The 16,518-nt window shown below is 39.6% G+C and overlaps 1 protein-coding gene across 6 annotated transcripts in view; it reads left to right on the top strand.

The window, feature by feature from the left end:
- col16a1 (collagen, type XVI, alpha 1) overlaps positions 1 to 16,518 on the top strand; it is a 63,180-nt gene that overhangs the window by 33,708 nt on the left and 12,954 nt on the right. For 2 of the 6 annotated variants that reach the window (XM_026300501.2, XM_026300506.1), the window contains 34 exons: positions 1,914 to 1,949; positions 2,035 to 2,085; positions 2,383 to 2,415; positions 2,563 to 2,607; positions 3,171 to 3,209; positions 3,313 to 3,375; positions 4,322 to 4,366; positions 4,478 to 4,573; positions 4,837 to 4,875; positions 5,259 to 5,303; positions 5,417 to 5,452; positions 5,571 to 5,690; positions 6,300 to 6,335; positions 6,658 to 6,693; positions 6,881 to 7,009; positions 7,312 to 7,356; positions 7,710 to 7,745; positions 7,836 to 7,889; positions 8,110 to 8,160; positions 8,249 to 8,392; positions 9,160 to 9,195; positions 10,142 to 10,249; positions 10,392 to 10,514; positions 10,590 to 10,643; positions 10,755 to 10,796; positions 11,197 to 11,232; positions 11,317 to 11,370; positions 11,488 to 11,556; positions 11,645 to 11,698; positions 12,100 to 12,126; positions 13,011 to 13,067; positions 13,381 to 13,425; positions 13,575 to 13,646; positions 14,466 to 14,528. In XM_026300501.2, coding sequence (XP_026156286.1) covers positions 1,914 to 1,949; positions 2,035 to 2,085; positions 2,383 to 2,415; positions 2,563 to 2,607; positions 3,171 to 3,209; positions 3,313 to 3,375; positions 4,322 to 4,366; positions 4,478 to 4,573; positions 4,837 to 4,875; positions 5,259 to 5,303; positions 5,417 to 5,452; positions 5,571 to 5,690; positions 6,300 to 6,335; positions 6,658 to 6,693; positions 6,881 to 7,009; positions 7,312 to 7,356; positions 7,710 to 7,745; positions 7,836 to 7,889; positions 8,110 to 8,160; positions 8,249 to 8,392; positions 9,160 to 9,195; positions 10,142 to 10,249; positions 10,392 to 10,514; positions 10,590 to 10,643; positions 10,755 to 10,796; positions 11,197 to 11,232; positions 11,317 to 11,370; positions 11,488 to 11,556; positions 11,645 to 11,698; positions 12,100 to 12,126; positions 13,011 to 13,067; positions 13,381 to 13,425; positions 13,575 to 13,646; positions 14,466 to 14,528 — 2,019 coding nt within the window. The remainder of the gene's footprint in view (positions 1 to 1,913; positions 1,950 to 2,034; positions 2,086 to 2,382; positions 2,416 to 2,562; positions 2,608 to 3,170; positions 3,210 to 3,312; positions 3,376 to 4,321; positions 4,367 to 4,477; positions 4,574 to 4,836; positions 4,876 to 5,258; positions 5,304 to 5,416; positions 5,453 to 5,570; positions 5,691 to 6,299; positions 6,336 to 6,657; positions 6,694 to 6,880; positions 7,010 to 7,311; positions 7,357 to 7,709; positions 7,746 to 7,835; positions 7,890 to 8,109; positions 8,161 to 8,248; positions 8,393 to 9,159; positions 9,196 to 10,141; positions 10,250 to 10,391; positions 10,515 to 10,589; positions 10,644 to 10,754; positions 10,797 to 11,196; positions 11,233 to 11,316; positions 11,371 to 11,487; positions 11,557 to 11,644; positions 11,699 to 12,099; positions 12,127 to 13,010; positions 13,068 to 13,380; positions 13,426 to 13,574; positions 13,647 to 14,465; positions 14,529 to 16,518) is intronic. The other 4 variants (XM_026300502.2, XM_026300503.2, XM_026300505.2 and 1 more) reach the window with 4 other exon arrangements.

Raw genomic sequence — 16,518 nt, 5'->3', positions numbered from 1 at the left:
GGTCTTGCTGTTTTTCTGTCAAGCCCTGGCAGCTAGAGAGACAATTCAAAAAGAAAATGGACCCATTGAGCAATTTAATACAAAAACCCAAGCATCACTGACAGGATGTTGGTGCCAAAATTTTAGCCTGTCTTTTGAGATGTTTAAACTAATAAATCAGCGCAGGTGTTGGCATGAATAAACATAAGAGCCTGTGTACTGGGATGTTGCATATCGAAAAAGTGAGCCTATTTATTTAGACGCTAAGTACTTTAATATCAATATAGTTGCCGCTGCATGTACAATTATACATGAACCACTTTTCCCTCTACAGATTATTTTAGCGAGTGAATGAAATTTAGCATCTAATGAAAACTATTTGTTGGTAGAGACCAGGACAAAGCTAAAATGAGGGTAAATAGTGTAGTTAAATTTATTAAATTTGCCGGAACTCCAAATGAATGATAAATAGTGCTTAGTGTCTGCTAAATGTGTTTGTATCAGCTTCAATGTGGTAATTTTAGTGTCGTCTTTACAGCTTGTGAACTCAATGTGGTCAAAAAGTGCGACTTTATTGTACTAATGCAAAATCCACATGGCATGTATTAACCTCCTCCACATCCACCCCCACCCCCCTGCCCGAATTTTCTTGTAAAAGCCTCAGAAATACTGACTGAAATAAATGGCTGGATTCTAACATAAAACATGTATGTCAAACTGTAGAAAACAACTTAAAAAAAAGAAGCTAATATTTAAAAATGTGTATATATACAACATGCAACTACATGTGTGTTTTAAAATCTGAAATTAAATTAGTTAAACTTTGAAATGAACCTTTATATTGAGAAATTTCATTCTCCAGAGTCTAGGACTTCTACTGCCAACATGACAGATTATGTCATGTAGTGATGCTGTAAATAATGGACATAAAGTGTTACCACTTATTTACTGTGAAGAACACAGTACACAAATACTAAATATCAAGCCCAACAAATCTGGAAATACAAACTTGTTAAACTGTAAGTATAGTATTATTAGTATTGTTTATTTTAAACGAGGAGTAGTCATGTGGACTTACTTAATTGCAGTGATATTTTAGTGCCATTTTATAATCCATAGAGAAACTATTCTGCTCATTTACAGCAATCTGACTTTTTCATGTGAAAGTTAAACAGTGCTTTTAACGTGAAGAACAAAGGCCATCTTTTAAGTGGAACTGTGTGAGAGCTTGACACAGTCCATCGTCAGAGACGAGAGCTTGGAAAGAGTGACTTGTCGTTGCAGCTGGTTGAGCCAGTCATTGATATATCTGTAGCTTGTAAAACGGAGATGGGGGGGAGAAGAGTGAGAATTACTCATCGTCTCTGAGCTGTAACTAGCCAGCTTTCGTCATTACGGTAAGCTTATGTCAAAGCAAAGCACACAGAAAAACTAGGTGAGGTTATTAGCTTTAAATTCTAACTCCTGCTAATAATGCTTCGCCTATTTACAATAGTTGTTTATATATATGTGCGCTCTTGTGCACGTGTGTGCTTTCCTGAGAGAAGAAGCCGGTTTGCTTATTCCTGTGCTGTGGGAATCAGACATTCCTATTGATCTCTGTCTCCAATGTGAGGTATGCGTGCAAGCGTGTGTGTGCATGTATGTGTGTGCGCGCGCGTGTGCGTGCGTGTGCATTCATGTCTGTGTGTGCGTGCGCGTGCATGTGGGCGTGTGCCTGCTTGCCCATTTCTCATCCTTTATAACAGCATAGTGTAGCAGCACAGGGACACAGTATGAGGATATAGCAAAGTTTAGTTTTGTGTAACAGTGCCACCCCCTGGTGTCAACAGCACAAGACATTTACTTCATAAACTTCCATCAGCTCCTTTTATGATTTTAATTACATAATAATAATAATAATATTCTCTTTCTTTCTGTCTGTCTGCCTGTAGTGTGCTGGTTGTTTATTCCTGAATAGGGAAGAAAATGTAAGGATCATTGATCTTTACTTTCACTTCTTTCCATTAGATGTCAAAAGTATATCACTAATGTGTAACTTTGTGTGTATTGCAGGTAGGAGGTAGTATTGGAACCCCTGGGCTGAAAGGGATAAAAGGTGACCGGGTGAGTATGAAGGACATGTAGAGAGTATAGCCCACACACACAGATGTAAATGTCTGCGTGTGCAGTACGACTAATTATCAGTGGAATGTGTGACGTCACCACATGTGCCTAGACAAGCTTAGCACTGAGCAGCATTATCCACATATAATACTCATACACACTGATGCTGTAGGTGTTTAATACGACACAGACTGTGGACCAATACCCAAGGTAGCTCATATGCATTCATTAGTGCTCACTTATTCTGTTCCTCACCCACAAGCAATTTTTCTTCTTCTCTGCCATTCTTCATCTTAGGGTGATGACTGTTCTGGCTCCCATTCAGGTCCCGTAAGTAACTTTTCCATTGTGTCTCACTCTTGCACCATGCCTTGTTTTACAGAAGAGCATTGTTATTTGGCATGCAGCACAGTGTGAGTTTTTATGCCAGAAATGGGTCTCTGATAATACATGCCAAGCAAATGTGTCTAACCTCAGTGCACAGAGGGACCCAAGGGCCAAAAGGGAGACAAAGGCGAGCCAGTAAGTGCCAGTCTTCTACTACAGGTTTTCAGCACCACATCCCACTGTTTTCCAACCACGCTAACCCTTCAGCTATTTAGTTTGATCTTTATTCAAAACCTCATTTTCAAGCATCCACTCCCAATATTAATTATGCACTGGCAATGAGTATGTGATTTGTATATTTATGTACTAATGAGTCAAAGAGTGTTCATGGATATCTATCCATGTGCTTATGCATCTACATTTGATACCTCTCATTTCAATATATACATATATGCCGCAGGCTATTGCATACTGCTTGTTTCTTGGGTTGTGTGTTTGAGTGGTGTATATGCACCCTAGTGGTAGTTCATATGGATTGCTGACTGGTCATTGCGTTGTTATGCTCCAGTTCTGTGTGTGTCTGTGTGTGTCTGTGTGTGTCTGTGTGTGTGTGTGTGTGTCTGTGTGTGTGTGTGTGTGTGTGTGTGTGTGTGTGTGTGTGTGTGTGTGTGTGTGTGTGTGTGTGTGTGAGAGAGAGAGATATCTCTTTAGAGGCCATTCATTGATCTGGCCCTTGTTTCCATTCCTTCTCTCCACAGGCGATGCCCACTAACTGGGGCGAAGCTGCTGGGTATAAGGTGAAAAGTTTAAGAAACTTGTGGTGATTAATAAAGAAGATATGACCATCTAATTAATTTCAAATCCATTATAATTTTCTCTTGTCTGTCCCTCTCTGTGTAGGGACAAAAAGGTCAAAAGGGAGAAATTGGTCCACAGGGTCTCACAGGCACTCCAGGGAAAGATGTGGGTGTTTTCTTTTTTCTTTTGCCCTTTTTTACTTTGTCTTACAATGTTCTTGTAATTAGAATCAGTGAAAATATCTTTCAGACATAAAATTTTGCTTTAAAGTTAAGTTAAATTGTTTAATTAGAATATACTTTTTTAATACAAGTCAGCATGCACTCTCAAACACACCAATACACCTGCACACACATATCCACAGTACTTACACAGCCACTTTTATCAGGCTAAGAGTGGATATTCAGTAAACTTATATGGTATTACTCTTTAAGCTCAGCTCCCACTGATATCTGCTCTCCCCCCTCTTCTCTCACATGGCGTTAAGTCAGCCTGTTAATGCCTGTTAGATTAGTCCAGAGCAACAAAGCTTGCACAATCAATGCTGCCTCATTGACTGTGCTGTTCGTCTCTCACACTGGCAGACACCTATTCAGGAAGACTTAAACCTTTTAATCTTCCCTGTTCAGTGCAGTGATCCTGTAGATGCATGAAAAGTTTTGAGGAACAAATTACAACGTGTGTGTGCTCTGAGATATTCCCCTGGTTTCCGGCGTCAGACACACTCACATTTCGCTGTTCACCAGGCTAAGTGCTTGTCGTGGACAGATGGATTTGGTGGAGGATAGATTTTCTTAAGCTTCTCATCCATCTGACATTGTGAATATGAATGTGCTTGTTGATGTGACTTGAATCAGGCAGGCAGAAACTATTGCCTCTGCACTGTTGAAGATAATACATCTTACAGACTCTACAATTCTTACTCTTTCTGATTCCTGTTGTAAAATGTGAAACAAATGAGTGAAATTAACAAGTGTCTTTGATAATTTATGATGATGCTTTGTAGATAGATTTATGCAGAGCTGGATTGATTATTCTGAGCTCATGCTGAGGATGTCATTGACCCATTATGAAACTGCCCCTTTCCTTTCTGTCTGTCACCATTTCCCAGGGTCGGGAAGGGAGCATCTGCGTAGTCGGCCCCAAGGGACAGAAGGTCTGTCTGCATTAAGTTGGGACTTTCTGCCATCAGTCTGTCTGTCACATACAGTACATTCAATTCACTTTAACAGAGATGTCTTCAATTTTTTTTTTTTTTTTACCCAAGGGTACCCCAGGTATGGTGGGTCCCGAAGGATTGGCTGGGGAGGCAGGAAATCCCGGACCTCCAGGCCCACCAGGAGCTGGAAAACCAGGCCAACCAGTAAGTGAGCTTGATAATTAAAGGAGGTTAAAAAAAAAAAGCCTATATACACTTATATGACTGTGTCATTTTACTGATTATCTGATGTCCTCACATTCCTATTAGTCAAGCTCTCAGTTTAACCAAAAAGTAGTTTTATTACACAATGCTTTCAGGACTTGGCAGGCCTTTGTCTTTTGACGCCACTTTCATTCTCTTGACAGAAGCCTAAAAGCATCTTAAGAGAGCCATTTAAAAAGATTTATGTCCTTTCTTTCTGTCAGGGCCCTCCTGGTGAACCAGGTGGTGCAAAAGGAGACAAGGTAAGTTTATCCTTCAGTGCATGATTTATGATTATTTAATATAGCTAACTTCAGCTAACTATATGTCAGTGTTATTTAAAAATAATGTTACTGCATTGTTTATATAGTTTTTAGAGATCCAGTTTTTAATGCATTCATAAGAACACATTTGCAACATGGTGTTTATAGTAGATAAAAGGATACTTATCTGATGGGACTGTAGTGGAACCACTGATTTAGGCAGCATATTATGTTTGTACATTAGTTGAAGGAATGCATGACAATCCTTATGCTATCAAATCCAAAAGCTTAATAAAATATTGGACAAGTTAAAAACAAAAGTACTATTTTCAGGCTAACTGTAGCAACATTCTTATAACAAATATAGTGATTTATTTTAACAGGGAGATGTTGGACTTCCAGGAGAAGAAGGATTGCCAGGAGATCCAGTGAGAGACTCTTTTAAACATGATTGGTATTCAGTGCATGAGCTTCCAGTAGAGAGTATTCTAACTTTGAACTGATACATCAGTGTTTGATTAGTATTCTGCTTTTTTCATAGGGACCAAGAGGACCAGCAGGTCCTAAAGGAGAAAAGGTACACTACCCTGGGAGAACATCATCTTTTATGTCTTAATCTTTATATGTGTGCTCTTACATCAACATGCACCAGACATGCATGTCTGGTGCATGTCTGATGTGTGTTCAATCTTTAGGGCGACCCATGTGAAGTGTGCCCTGTGCTGCCTGCGGACGTGAGTACAGTGGCTCTGCAAGGGAAGCCTGGCCCTAAAGGAGAGCCTGGATTACCAGGGATTGGAGAAAGTGGATTGCCTGTAAGTGTGAGAATTTGACCCTAATGTATTCTGAACCTGCCTGGGATGCTCAGTTTAATATTATTGTGATCTCGTTACATGTTTTATTAGGGAGTTGTAGACACGGTATGAGCTGATGACTGAACCTTGAGTACTTGTTTGATAGTGCATATATTTTATATTTCTTATCACTCTGTAGAAAGGTATGGCATTTATTTCTACCTTGGGGTTGTATTTGCCCTTGTACTTCCTGCACAGCTTTAGCTGCTGAAGAGAAATGTGATATGCTGTCAAAAGTTTACTCTCCAAGGCAAAGGTCATTTTTTTAATGTAACCTTAACGTAGAATATTACGCATTGTGTTTCTCTTTCTCTTCGTTGTGCATCTTCCCACTTACCCCAGCAGGTGAAATGGGGAATGATTTGTGGAGGGGGAAAGAATATAAATCTTGAACCTTATGAGATTCTCTGTGCAACGATTTCCAATAGTGCCAGCATCCATCTGTCATACCTGGTTAGGGCAGAAGGAGAAGAAGATAGAGCAACTGAGAGGGCGAGTGAGATATGACCTCACTCTTAACGAAGTTGAACTAACACCCTTTCTCCTACTGCTCTCTTCTATATTTACCAGGGGCCTCAAGGTGCAGATGGCAAGGTGGGAGAGAAGGTATAGAGTTCCCCCTCATTCATTTACAGTTTATGATTCATTCATATTCTGTGGAAGCGTGACCTATACGCACTCATATGCATTCCTACACATTTATATATGCTAACATCAGCACTGGAGAAGGCTTTCTTCTAAAGCAGATGCAAACAAGCTGAACTCCACAAAACATAAAAGAGACCAAAGTCCACACTTCAACACACAACCAGCCACTGCAGAAATATTCCAACATTTGCATAATTCCAATGATCAGTGTGTTTGCAACATGCAAAGCAAACATGCTCATTTTCTTTTTTAAAATGTGTATTCTTTTATGTTTTGGCAGGGTGAACCTGGAGCAAATGGTGCCAAAGGAGAAAAGGTCAGCTTGGTGTCTTTATTAGTCCTGAGGCTAAATAATTTCTTGTTTTCCTGTTTAGACTACCTTATTTGACATTCTTAACCATGCTAATTTAATTTGTTTTTCCTTGATTAACATCTCATTTGAATGATTCCTTGAGTGGGGATAATTATTTTTTAGCAACCTCTGATCTGTCCATGTGCTTTAGGGAGAGTCATGTTCTCTGTGCCCCACACTTGGAGATTTTCCCCCTAACCTCATCCCTGGTGTCTTGATCCACACCCTGCAGCAAAAAGGAGAAAAGGGAGAGCCTGGGATTGGACAGAAAGGAGAGCGGGTAAGCCTGTTCTAGTAAGAATTAATGTGATTATAGTGCTGAATAAGAAGCAGAGCATTTAGAAACACCAATGCAACAATAACACTCCTACGTTCTTAGTGTTGGAGGATTTTGGTCTTACTAAAAGAAAACAGTGTTATACAGCATATGTGGTAAAGGAAGAGTGTTCATCTAATTGTTTTGTTTGACTACATATCCATTTTTCATTTTGTTGTGTCATTATGTTCACTTGCATGTGTGAGCAGTGATAAGGACCTTCATTAAAATTATATATCAACTGCTTTTTTTTTTTTTTTCCATAGGGGGAGCCAGGTAATATGGGCTCACCTGGCCTTATAGGAGAAAAGGTAAGTAAAAAAGACTGAGAGAAGATAACCTCAATATCAGTCTGAGTTTACAGTACATGGTGATCTCGCTCTGTAGGTTGGTGAATGAGGCTCTTAACAGACTTCACAAGGAAGATAATCATAGCAGTGCAATAATTTTAGAGCTCAAAACTGTCAGCCATAGGGAATTTACTCAGCAGGGAACTTATTAGTGAGAACCTTAGGTTGTGAAAACCAAAGTCATTTAGACATGGCTGCCTTTGGGGTATACGGTAACTTACTATGAAATGTGAATTTAAAAGACCCATCCATTTTTATCAATTTGTAAAATTCAGACACTGTAGTAATTTTTTTTTTTTTTTTTTTCTCTGCAGGGTAGTGCAGGCAACAAAGGAGCTGATGGTAGGCCGGTAAGTTCAGAGTCAGTCCTTTGAAACAGAATGTCTTTCTTATCATCCTGTTTCAGTAATATCGTGACACAAAATGTGTTCAAACAACAGGGAAAACCTGGACCGAGAGGACCCATTGGCAAGGATGGACAGAAAGGTGCAAAGGTACTGTAAGAGAACAGAGTTAAAAATATTAAAGATAAATGTTGTGGAGTGGGAGTTTGGATGCATTCTTGAAAGCTTTTTGGAGTCTAGACAGTGTCCTTTTTTTGTTCCATGTGTTACTTTTGCAGTGGAGTTTCATTTTGCTCAGAACCAAACCATATGCAAATGTTTTTTAATTACCTCATATATGTCTCATTTTATATTATGTTTTTTTCTACAGGGAAATCAAGGGCAGCCTGGCCTTGGTCTTCCTGGCCTAAAGGGTGAAAAGGTAAACATAGACATATAGATTATTTTTTAAATCATTTAGCTTGATTATCTTGTAAACTAACCTCCCTGACTCCTTGCACCTTCCCTAGGGCGAGTGTGGTATATGCCAGCCATCCGAGGTTGGCAGTGGACCTGCCGGAATCAAAATGCCTGAGGGAGTAACAGGCAAGCAAGGCGAACCGGGTCCTCCAGGGCCACCTGGACCTCCAGGTCTTGGAGCTGATGGCAAACAGGTGTGATTGCTGTGTTTGAAAACAATAGCTATTATCGTAAAATGTGTGCAGAAATACACAGGCTGTATTTTTGAATTAGGATTCTTTAAATCTTTTTAAACATTTGCATTCTTACCTTGTTGCACACCATAACCCTGCAAGCACTGAGGAGCATGTGAGGAAAAGTCAGGTACTTCTGGACGTTTTTGGTCCTTTCTATAGAGGGCAGGATGAGGCTCCTATTAAACTCTGGGGCAAAGAACCAAGGACTCTTTAATTCTTACATCTTAAACTTCTTAAGGTTCTGTTAGTACTAATTGTTAATACTAGTATTATAATTACACATTGCTGTGTTTTCCTCATAAAAACTTAGGTATCAGAAAAACCCAGGAACAAATCAAAATTACTCTGCTAACAGAAATCAAATTGTACAAATTCCACAAAACCACAGTATAACTTCTTCTGTCCTAATTTGTTGGCACAGTGGAACACATTAAGCAGCATCTAAATAAGTGAAGAGTTTAAGATGCTGAAAGATTTCACCCCAAGGGCAAATCAAGTGATAATCCTCATTATACAAATAGGATATGCAGAGATTCTCCTCTTCCTGCAGGTTTGTTACTAATGCATTTCTGGTGGTTTCTGTCAGCCCGGTGAATCTGCTGTGTGCGTCCTAAATGTTTACCTAAATGTTCAGGCATTTGCACAATACTTGGCAATGACTTCTAATTTGTTTTTGTGTATTTAAGTGTGCATGTTGCTATATCATTTTTTACTTCCTTGCACAGGGCCCACGAGGTCTTGCTGGTGCCAAAGGAGAAAAGGTAAAGTTGCCTATTCCTGTACCTGTCTCTTATAGTATACCTTAAATAACCTCCAATACTAGATAACCTGAGGGAAGGAGACTACCAGTAGCCTTTAGAGACAGTTGAACTTTCAAACTAATTTGACATCTACTGGGACCCAAGATATCTGCAGGAAAATTACTCCCATGCAGTTTTAAATAATATTTCAAGGGAACTAAGGCACACTGCTTTATTTCCAGTCACCAGGTCTGTCTTTCTGGAACATCCACATAATTTTACCCCCCAAAAAACTAAATAAATCTGCCATCAACAGAGCCAGGCTGCCTTAAATTACGCTGAAGCTCCTCCACAGAATTCACTCTGCTTCGACTTCAAAGTGACGCTTGACATATATTGGATTCCTCAGGCTGATAAACATATTTAAGAGTGCAATACATGGCAAATGAGCTAAGTTTTATGTGAACATATAACACATAAGCTCAGGTCAGCCAATCTGTCTTGTGTGGTGTACTGTTTGGACTCAGCAAAACATCTACGGAACAGATTGCACTGGAAAATTAAAGGCACTCTGTGAAGTTTTTTGTAAACAAGCAAAAATTATGTTTACATTTTATGTTTATCACCGATACACATTGTGTGTATAGTTGAAGCCTACCATGCATGCTGAATATATTTGCTTTCTCATGAGATGTATTCAAAGCTGATTAAATACTAAATCATGCATTGTTTGCAGCCATGTGCTTTCCTCACTGCCACTTTTCTTAATGCCACCAATAAGTGGAATAGCATGAAACCAAAACCAGTTGTGTGTGAATATCAAAATACAAAGCAGAGACCCATTTGTTTAAACTTTCCTAGATACTACATACTATTAAAACTCTACCAGGTAGGTTTAATGTAAACATTTTTAAAACTACAAAGAGCTTATTTACAGACCATCATTATTGTATTTCAATGTCGCCAGGGTGAACAAGGAGACCAAGGAGACAAGGGATTAGATGGTGCTCCTGGAGCCCCAGGACTGCCTGGAGAGCCTGGGCGGGATGGGGCAATGGGCTTGAGGGGAGAAAAGGTACAGATTTGTTATGTCAGGTGAAATTTCAGGTTTCAGACTTGACAGAGATGGGCTTAAAGAGAACACCATCACTTTCTAACACGTTTGCATCACAAAATGGTTCCTGGAGCAGGGTTTTTGATTTCTTGTGTTTTGCCAGGGTGATGCTTGTACCAGCTGTCCTTCTCTGGGTTCTTCGACTGGTGGTGGTGTAGCTGTGCCAGGCCCCAAAGGAGAGAGAGGAGACCCCGGTCCCCCAGGAGAAGGGAAACCTGGCAAAAATGTGAGAAAAGCATTTACTTTTTGTTCTCTGTGCTGTGAGAATTGCTGATGATCACCTCACATGTTTTCTTTTCAGGGAAAACCAGGGTTGCCAGGTGTGCAGGGGCCTGCTGGTCCCAAAGGAAGCAAAGTATGGTTGCTCATTTATTGTACTATTATGTTTATAAATATTTGCATAGGATTTTGTCAGTTCATGCACCGTGGAGATATTCTAATCTGTGCTGTTTTGTGCCGCCTGCAGGGAGAAGCTGGAGTTGCAGGAGTTGGCCTTCCAGGACTTCAAGTATGGCTTCTAAGTCTTAAAAAACATCTGCATCTATAAAGAAGTTTTATGTTGACAGCTGATGCAGCTCTGTCATACCCAAAATACAAACAGCTCCTAGATGGATGCAGCCCAGCTGTGATCTCACTAATGAACCCCATATCCTCCTGTGATATCAGCAATTAGAGATTTCCTATCTCCCAGATCTTACAATAAAATCATGATGTTGTAAATTATCATCCAAAAATAATCCTGGCCCATTAACCTCTCAAATTCTTTGATTCACTGTGGAATTGTTGCTGCTTTGTTGACACTTAGAAGCCAGCCACTGCTGTTTAACTGTGAATTTCAGGCCTCATCACACCGAACTCCACTCTTCATTTTCTCTCTATCCTGCCTCTTTTTTTTTGTTTTCTCATAGGGTGAAGAGGGACCAAGAGGGCTTCCAGGACCTGTAGTAAGTTTCTGTCATATTTGTAAGATCCTACTTCTCTATGATACATTTTTTTTAGTTGTTAGTATAACCTGTGTGTTTGTACAGGGACCACCTGGTGCCAGAGGATTGCCTGGTACCGCTGGCACTGCAGGAGAAAAGGTAGCAAAACATAAAGTGGAAAAAGGCCAATGTATCATTTCAGTAAACAAGTAAACCTCATTCTGTTTGAAATAATTAACCCATGATACTTACAGAGTCAATGCTTCCTGTTCTCAGGGCTCAAAAGGAGATACTGGGCTTCCAGGACCACAAGGGCCCGTGGGCATTGGAGTAGCAGGGCCCCCCGTAGGAGACACATGCATCTTTCTCACGTGCAAATAGGCTTATTTTTATATTGCCAAACACTGTTTCTTATTTACTTTTTAACCCACAGGGTAAAGATGGAGTGCCTGGCTCTGAAGGATTGCCAGGAGCTGATGGAAGACCTGTGAGTTGTCTTGTTCTTTTATTGTCTAAACAGTTCTTTGTTTTTTTTTTTGTTTTTTTTGCATGTTTTTATATATGTGTATTTTGAAGAGATGTTAGAGAATTTTAAGAAGCAAACTCGAGTTGTTGCCTCTTTCATAGCATCTGTTCAGAGTTTTAATTTACTTTGAGGATCTCTGGGAATTGTCCTTGATTTAGGCATCATTTGTAACCAAGGATGTCTGCCTCGATCCATAATAGAGGCAATGTCTGCTCTCATCTCATCCTTTGTCCCCTGATCTACACTCAGCTCACTGCCCCATGAGCTCTCCTCTGGAACAGCAAAACAAGAGTAACTAAATGTTTGTGTATGTGTGTGTCTTTGTGTGTGTGTGTTTGCATTTGTGTTGTTTCCTTTTGCAGGGTGCTGATGGAGCTAAGGGGGACAAGGTAAGTCTACCGTTTTGCTTGGATGAAGGGATCTGGAAACAGGTTTAAATATAAGGGAATGGAACAGATGGTAATCGCAAGAGATGGTTGAACAGCCCCCACCCCCTCGCCTCATACACACACATGCGCTAATACACACATGCACACACTGTCCTTGGGGTACGGATAGAGTAGCAGCAGAGGTGACAAGTGTACTGTAGCTGGCAGACAAGAAGAGTTTGGGTATGCGAGGATATTAATTACTGTGTTCATCAGAGCCACCAGTCCAGACTGTCACAGAGAGAGTGGGTGAGACGAAGAAATGGTGCAGGCAGTGCTTATGGCTGGAGGGGTGTAACATGTTGGACAACAGCCTTTATGGAGGCTGAGTTAAAACTAAAGTTGAGAATAAAAAAAAAAAAAAAAGTCAAAAAATTAGCAAAAGAGATTTTCAGAATCCTTATTCAGTGAGTGTAGATTCTGTAGTTATTCTGGTGGAGCTCAAGTACACTGTAAAACCTGTATTGGATGTTAGTGGACATTAGTAGGAGTGGTTGTGCAGTTGAGGTTATTGCAATGAGTCCTTCTATTACATATTAAAAGCAAGTTACACCTGTTTGCACCATAATATCTTACATTAGTTCCTTTCACTACTTTAAGGGTCAGTTTAGTATAAAGCAGCACTGTACACTGACGAAATGGTATAAAACACCTAATGTTCAGTGAACAACATCCCCTGCACTGTCATTTTGATGGACAGGATTTAGGTAAACTCAACAAAGGAGTTCTGACTTTTTTACATTAACAGTAGTAGTTTAATATGTTGACTGAGGACTTGGCTTCTTAAAATTGTGTGCATAGGTTTATGTTTGTTTGCTATATTTTTTTTTAAATGTATATTTCAGGGTGAACCTGGAGAGTGCAGCTGTATAATGCCAGGGCACACGGGCATAGGTGGACCTGTGAGTACATGCTTGCACACATACACCCAAACAAATACATGTAAACACAGGAATATTTTATCCACAGCTTTCTAGTCTCACAACAGAGATCTGATAGTGTTTAGATTTTTTAGTTACACGCTCAGAGGGTTTATTATGACTCCAAACAAAAATGAATTGAGAAAAATGTACAGTCATGCTTGGTTATTTACCCTGGTTATTTCTTTGCTTTAACATTTCCTGTGTTATTCTTAATTTTACCTGTGCTGTTTCTGTATATCCTGTTTGTGCAAGCATCAGTGCCGTTCTGATTTTGACTACTTTTGCCTTTCAGGGAGCTCCAGGAACTCCAATAAATGTATGGCAGCCTGGGCCTCAGGTCTGATCTGTCAGCCAGAAGTCTTGCCTTATAACTGTGGCTTTGTTTGCAAGCTTTGTGTCTATTGTTACATAGCCAATTTTGAAAAGCTACTCTTCATATGTGTTTGACAATGAATGTATGGTATAATTTGGCTTTGTACATTTAAGGGCCCACCAGGACCTCCTGGCCCACCTGGCCCACCTGGGCCTCAGGGTGTTACTGGGATTCAAGGACCTCAGGTAAGAGATATGGGCAGTAGGATGGTATGGGGCTCCATCTTTAGTTCAGTTCAGCAACAGCTCCATTTGGCCTGAATTGAACATCAATCTATTTTTGATGTAGACTTTCAGCTTGGGCAGCTGGGTTACATAAATAAGGCTTTGACTGGCTTTGCATCTTTAGAGGTAAATCAAGTCCATAATGTGCATGTAGGAGATGGACTGGCCTTATGTGTGCAATAGATTGGTTTTAAATAGGCTGAGATAATGAGGATCAAATGACAGTATGCACTAGCTAATCTGGTGCTTCATGCTTTAAGCTTTGTGGGAAGCAACTGAGCAAGCTTTTGGGAATGTCCAAGAAACAGTTATTTGGAGGTCTGATTTTAAATTTGAAAGTTAATATGTGGTATGTTTATCCAAAATACAAGTTTGATTCAATTCTCTAAAGTGTATAAATTAAGCAGACCTTCAAATAAAGTGTTGCTGTGGTTTGTGCTGCAAGAGTCAGAGGTGTAAGAAATACATCAGACATGGTGACAGTAGATGGATGGAAGAGGTTGTCTGAGAAGGGTGCATTTGTTATAATGGCTGGCTGTAATGTAAGCATAAAAGATGCAAGATATTTATTAATCATTTCTTAATGTAAATCTATTGGAATCTTTTTGTATTTAGATTCTTAAATCAGATGTTAATAATGCGATTAGATATGGCAGGAGAAGGAACAGGTTTGAGCATTTTGACCCTGATCCTTTCACTCTGCCTTGACCATTGGTGGAGATGGGAGTGGTTAGCCCTTGACTGGCAACAAACCAGTTCAACCTCAGTTCCTTCTTTCAGGGTATCCCTGGAAACGACGGGATACCGGGAATACCAGGGAAACCGGGTTTGCCTGGATTCATCGTAAGTAAAATTAGAAAAGGAGGAGAGGTGGCTCTTATCTGTTGATTTAACATCTGGGGCCTGATGTATACATGATGCAAAAGCACAAAATGAATGCATATTGAGAACACAAAATAGTTCTTTTAAGGCCTTAAATAATTCATTTAAGTAACTACAAGAATGTATATTTTATATAGTATTCCATGCCTTTTTTAGAAATCACATTTTTATTATAATTTGATTAAAAGGGTTTATATTTTGTATGCCACCATGCCTATAAAATGAGAATAGGCTATACCCCAGTTAAATCATACATACTGTCTTCAGCGCAAGTGCTGCTTTTGTGCTGTGTAAAAGATGCTGATTATGCCAGACCAGGGACAGAGTAAGTTTGGTATCAGTCACACAACATTAAAAAGGGTTATGCTGGCTTCTATTTATAGAAAACTGAAATGGACATAAGGTTTGTGTTATGCATATGTCATGACAACAGTGATGTAGCACAGGAAATATATGCAGGAATTTCCACATCCTTTGCAAAGGCTGTGTTTGCATATGTTGTGCATTTGAATAACTCTCAAAGGTCTTTTGTGATCGTGTGGACAAAGTGACTTTGTGCAAAAGGGGCAAAGACAATATCAAAGTGGAGAAATCATGTCTTATAAAGTTTCTGACTGTACAGTATATGGTGTCAATTTTGTTTCTTTCAAGTCTGCCTATGGCTTAATTTTATTATGGGAACATCAATACCAAGCTCTTGTCAGCACTCAAGGGGAACTTCACCTTCAACACAGAAATAAAAGCCAGTAGTTTAATGTAGATGAATGGAAAATATTTGAAACTTTGCTGTTTTATAGGTCATAGACTTAGCTCTCAGGACCCAGCAAAATCATTTTGTCTTTGAACAAACATAATGTTTTTCAGAGAGAGTATCAAAAAGATATCATTTTGAAATGTGGCAGAAGTGACTACTACAGAGGGCTCCAGTGAGTGGTGTTCCCATTATGAAGAACCTTCTTTTGAGCAAATCCGATAATACACAAAGCTCTGTCGTAGACCCTATAACAGCCAATAGTGTATGTCATGAAATGGCTTTTCTGGCTAATGGCTCCAGTTTGAACAATGTCAAATGGTTTTGTAATGACTTTGAAACCAGGCCAGGTGCTACAGGCAGACTCCCTCAGTGGAAAAGGTTCCACTGCTTTGATAGGGAGCAGCCCACCTTCCACAGAAAATGAGATTGGGCATGTGGAGTGAGCTGTTTTATTTTTAGAAGTTACCATTAAGTGACATTGCAACTTCTTAGTGGTATTTTTATATCCAGTAATACGCTATGTGCATGTGCTCCTGTGAGCATCCAGAATCAGTTATACATGCCGGGTATGTTTGTGTTTTTGTTTGTTTTTAACACTGCACTTTGAATTTTAAACTTCTCTGGTGCAGACTTGAAAACTCAGCCATTAGGTACTGAGGGTTTATTGTGTCTTCAGAGTGTTAATTTGCTGTTAATTTATGTGAGCAACTCATATTTTCACACTGAGAATCAGAAATCAGTATTATAACACAATTGCGTTTCCAGGATTTATATAGGCTGCTGCTTTCTTAGATCATAAAATTACACAACACGTTTTGTTGATATGAGTTAAATGTCTGATATGAAAATTCATCCTGTATTATGGTATGACTTCAGGTTGCATGTGGTGCAGTGAGGGTTTAATAAGTAAAGCTCAAATAAAAAACAATGGATTTTTAGTGGGGTTATTGTGAAGAAAATAACAGATCAAGGTTTATATTATGCGCCTTAGAGTGAAGCAGAAGAATCTGATTAAGGTGGTGTGGAAAAATTGACTTCTAAATTGAACAGGCCTCTTGGATGATAAGCCCTCAGTTGTGATTTTCTTCTGATTTTCTTGATTTTGTTTTGACACTGTACGGAATAAGGTGGTCCTACACATACATATTGCTGGATTGTGGCCATATGTACCCCATCCAGAGTGTGATTTCAACAACC

This window comes from Mastacembelus armatus, chromosome 11 (genome assembly GCF_900324485.2).
Source record: "Mastacembelus armatus chromosome 11, fMasArm1.2, whole genome shotgun sequence".
Taxonomy (NCBI): domain Eukaryota; kingdom Metazoa; phylum Chordata; class Actinopteri; order Synbranchiformes; family Mastacembelidae; genus Mastacembelus; species Mastacembelus armatus.
The sequence above is the reverse complement of the archived record's forward strand: the minus strand, read 5'-3'. Positions and strand labels throughout refer to the sequence as shown.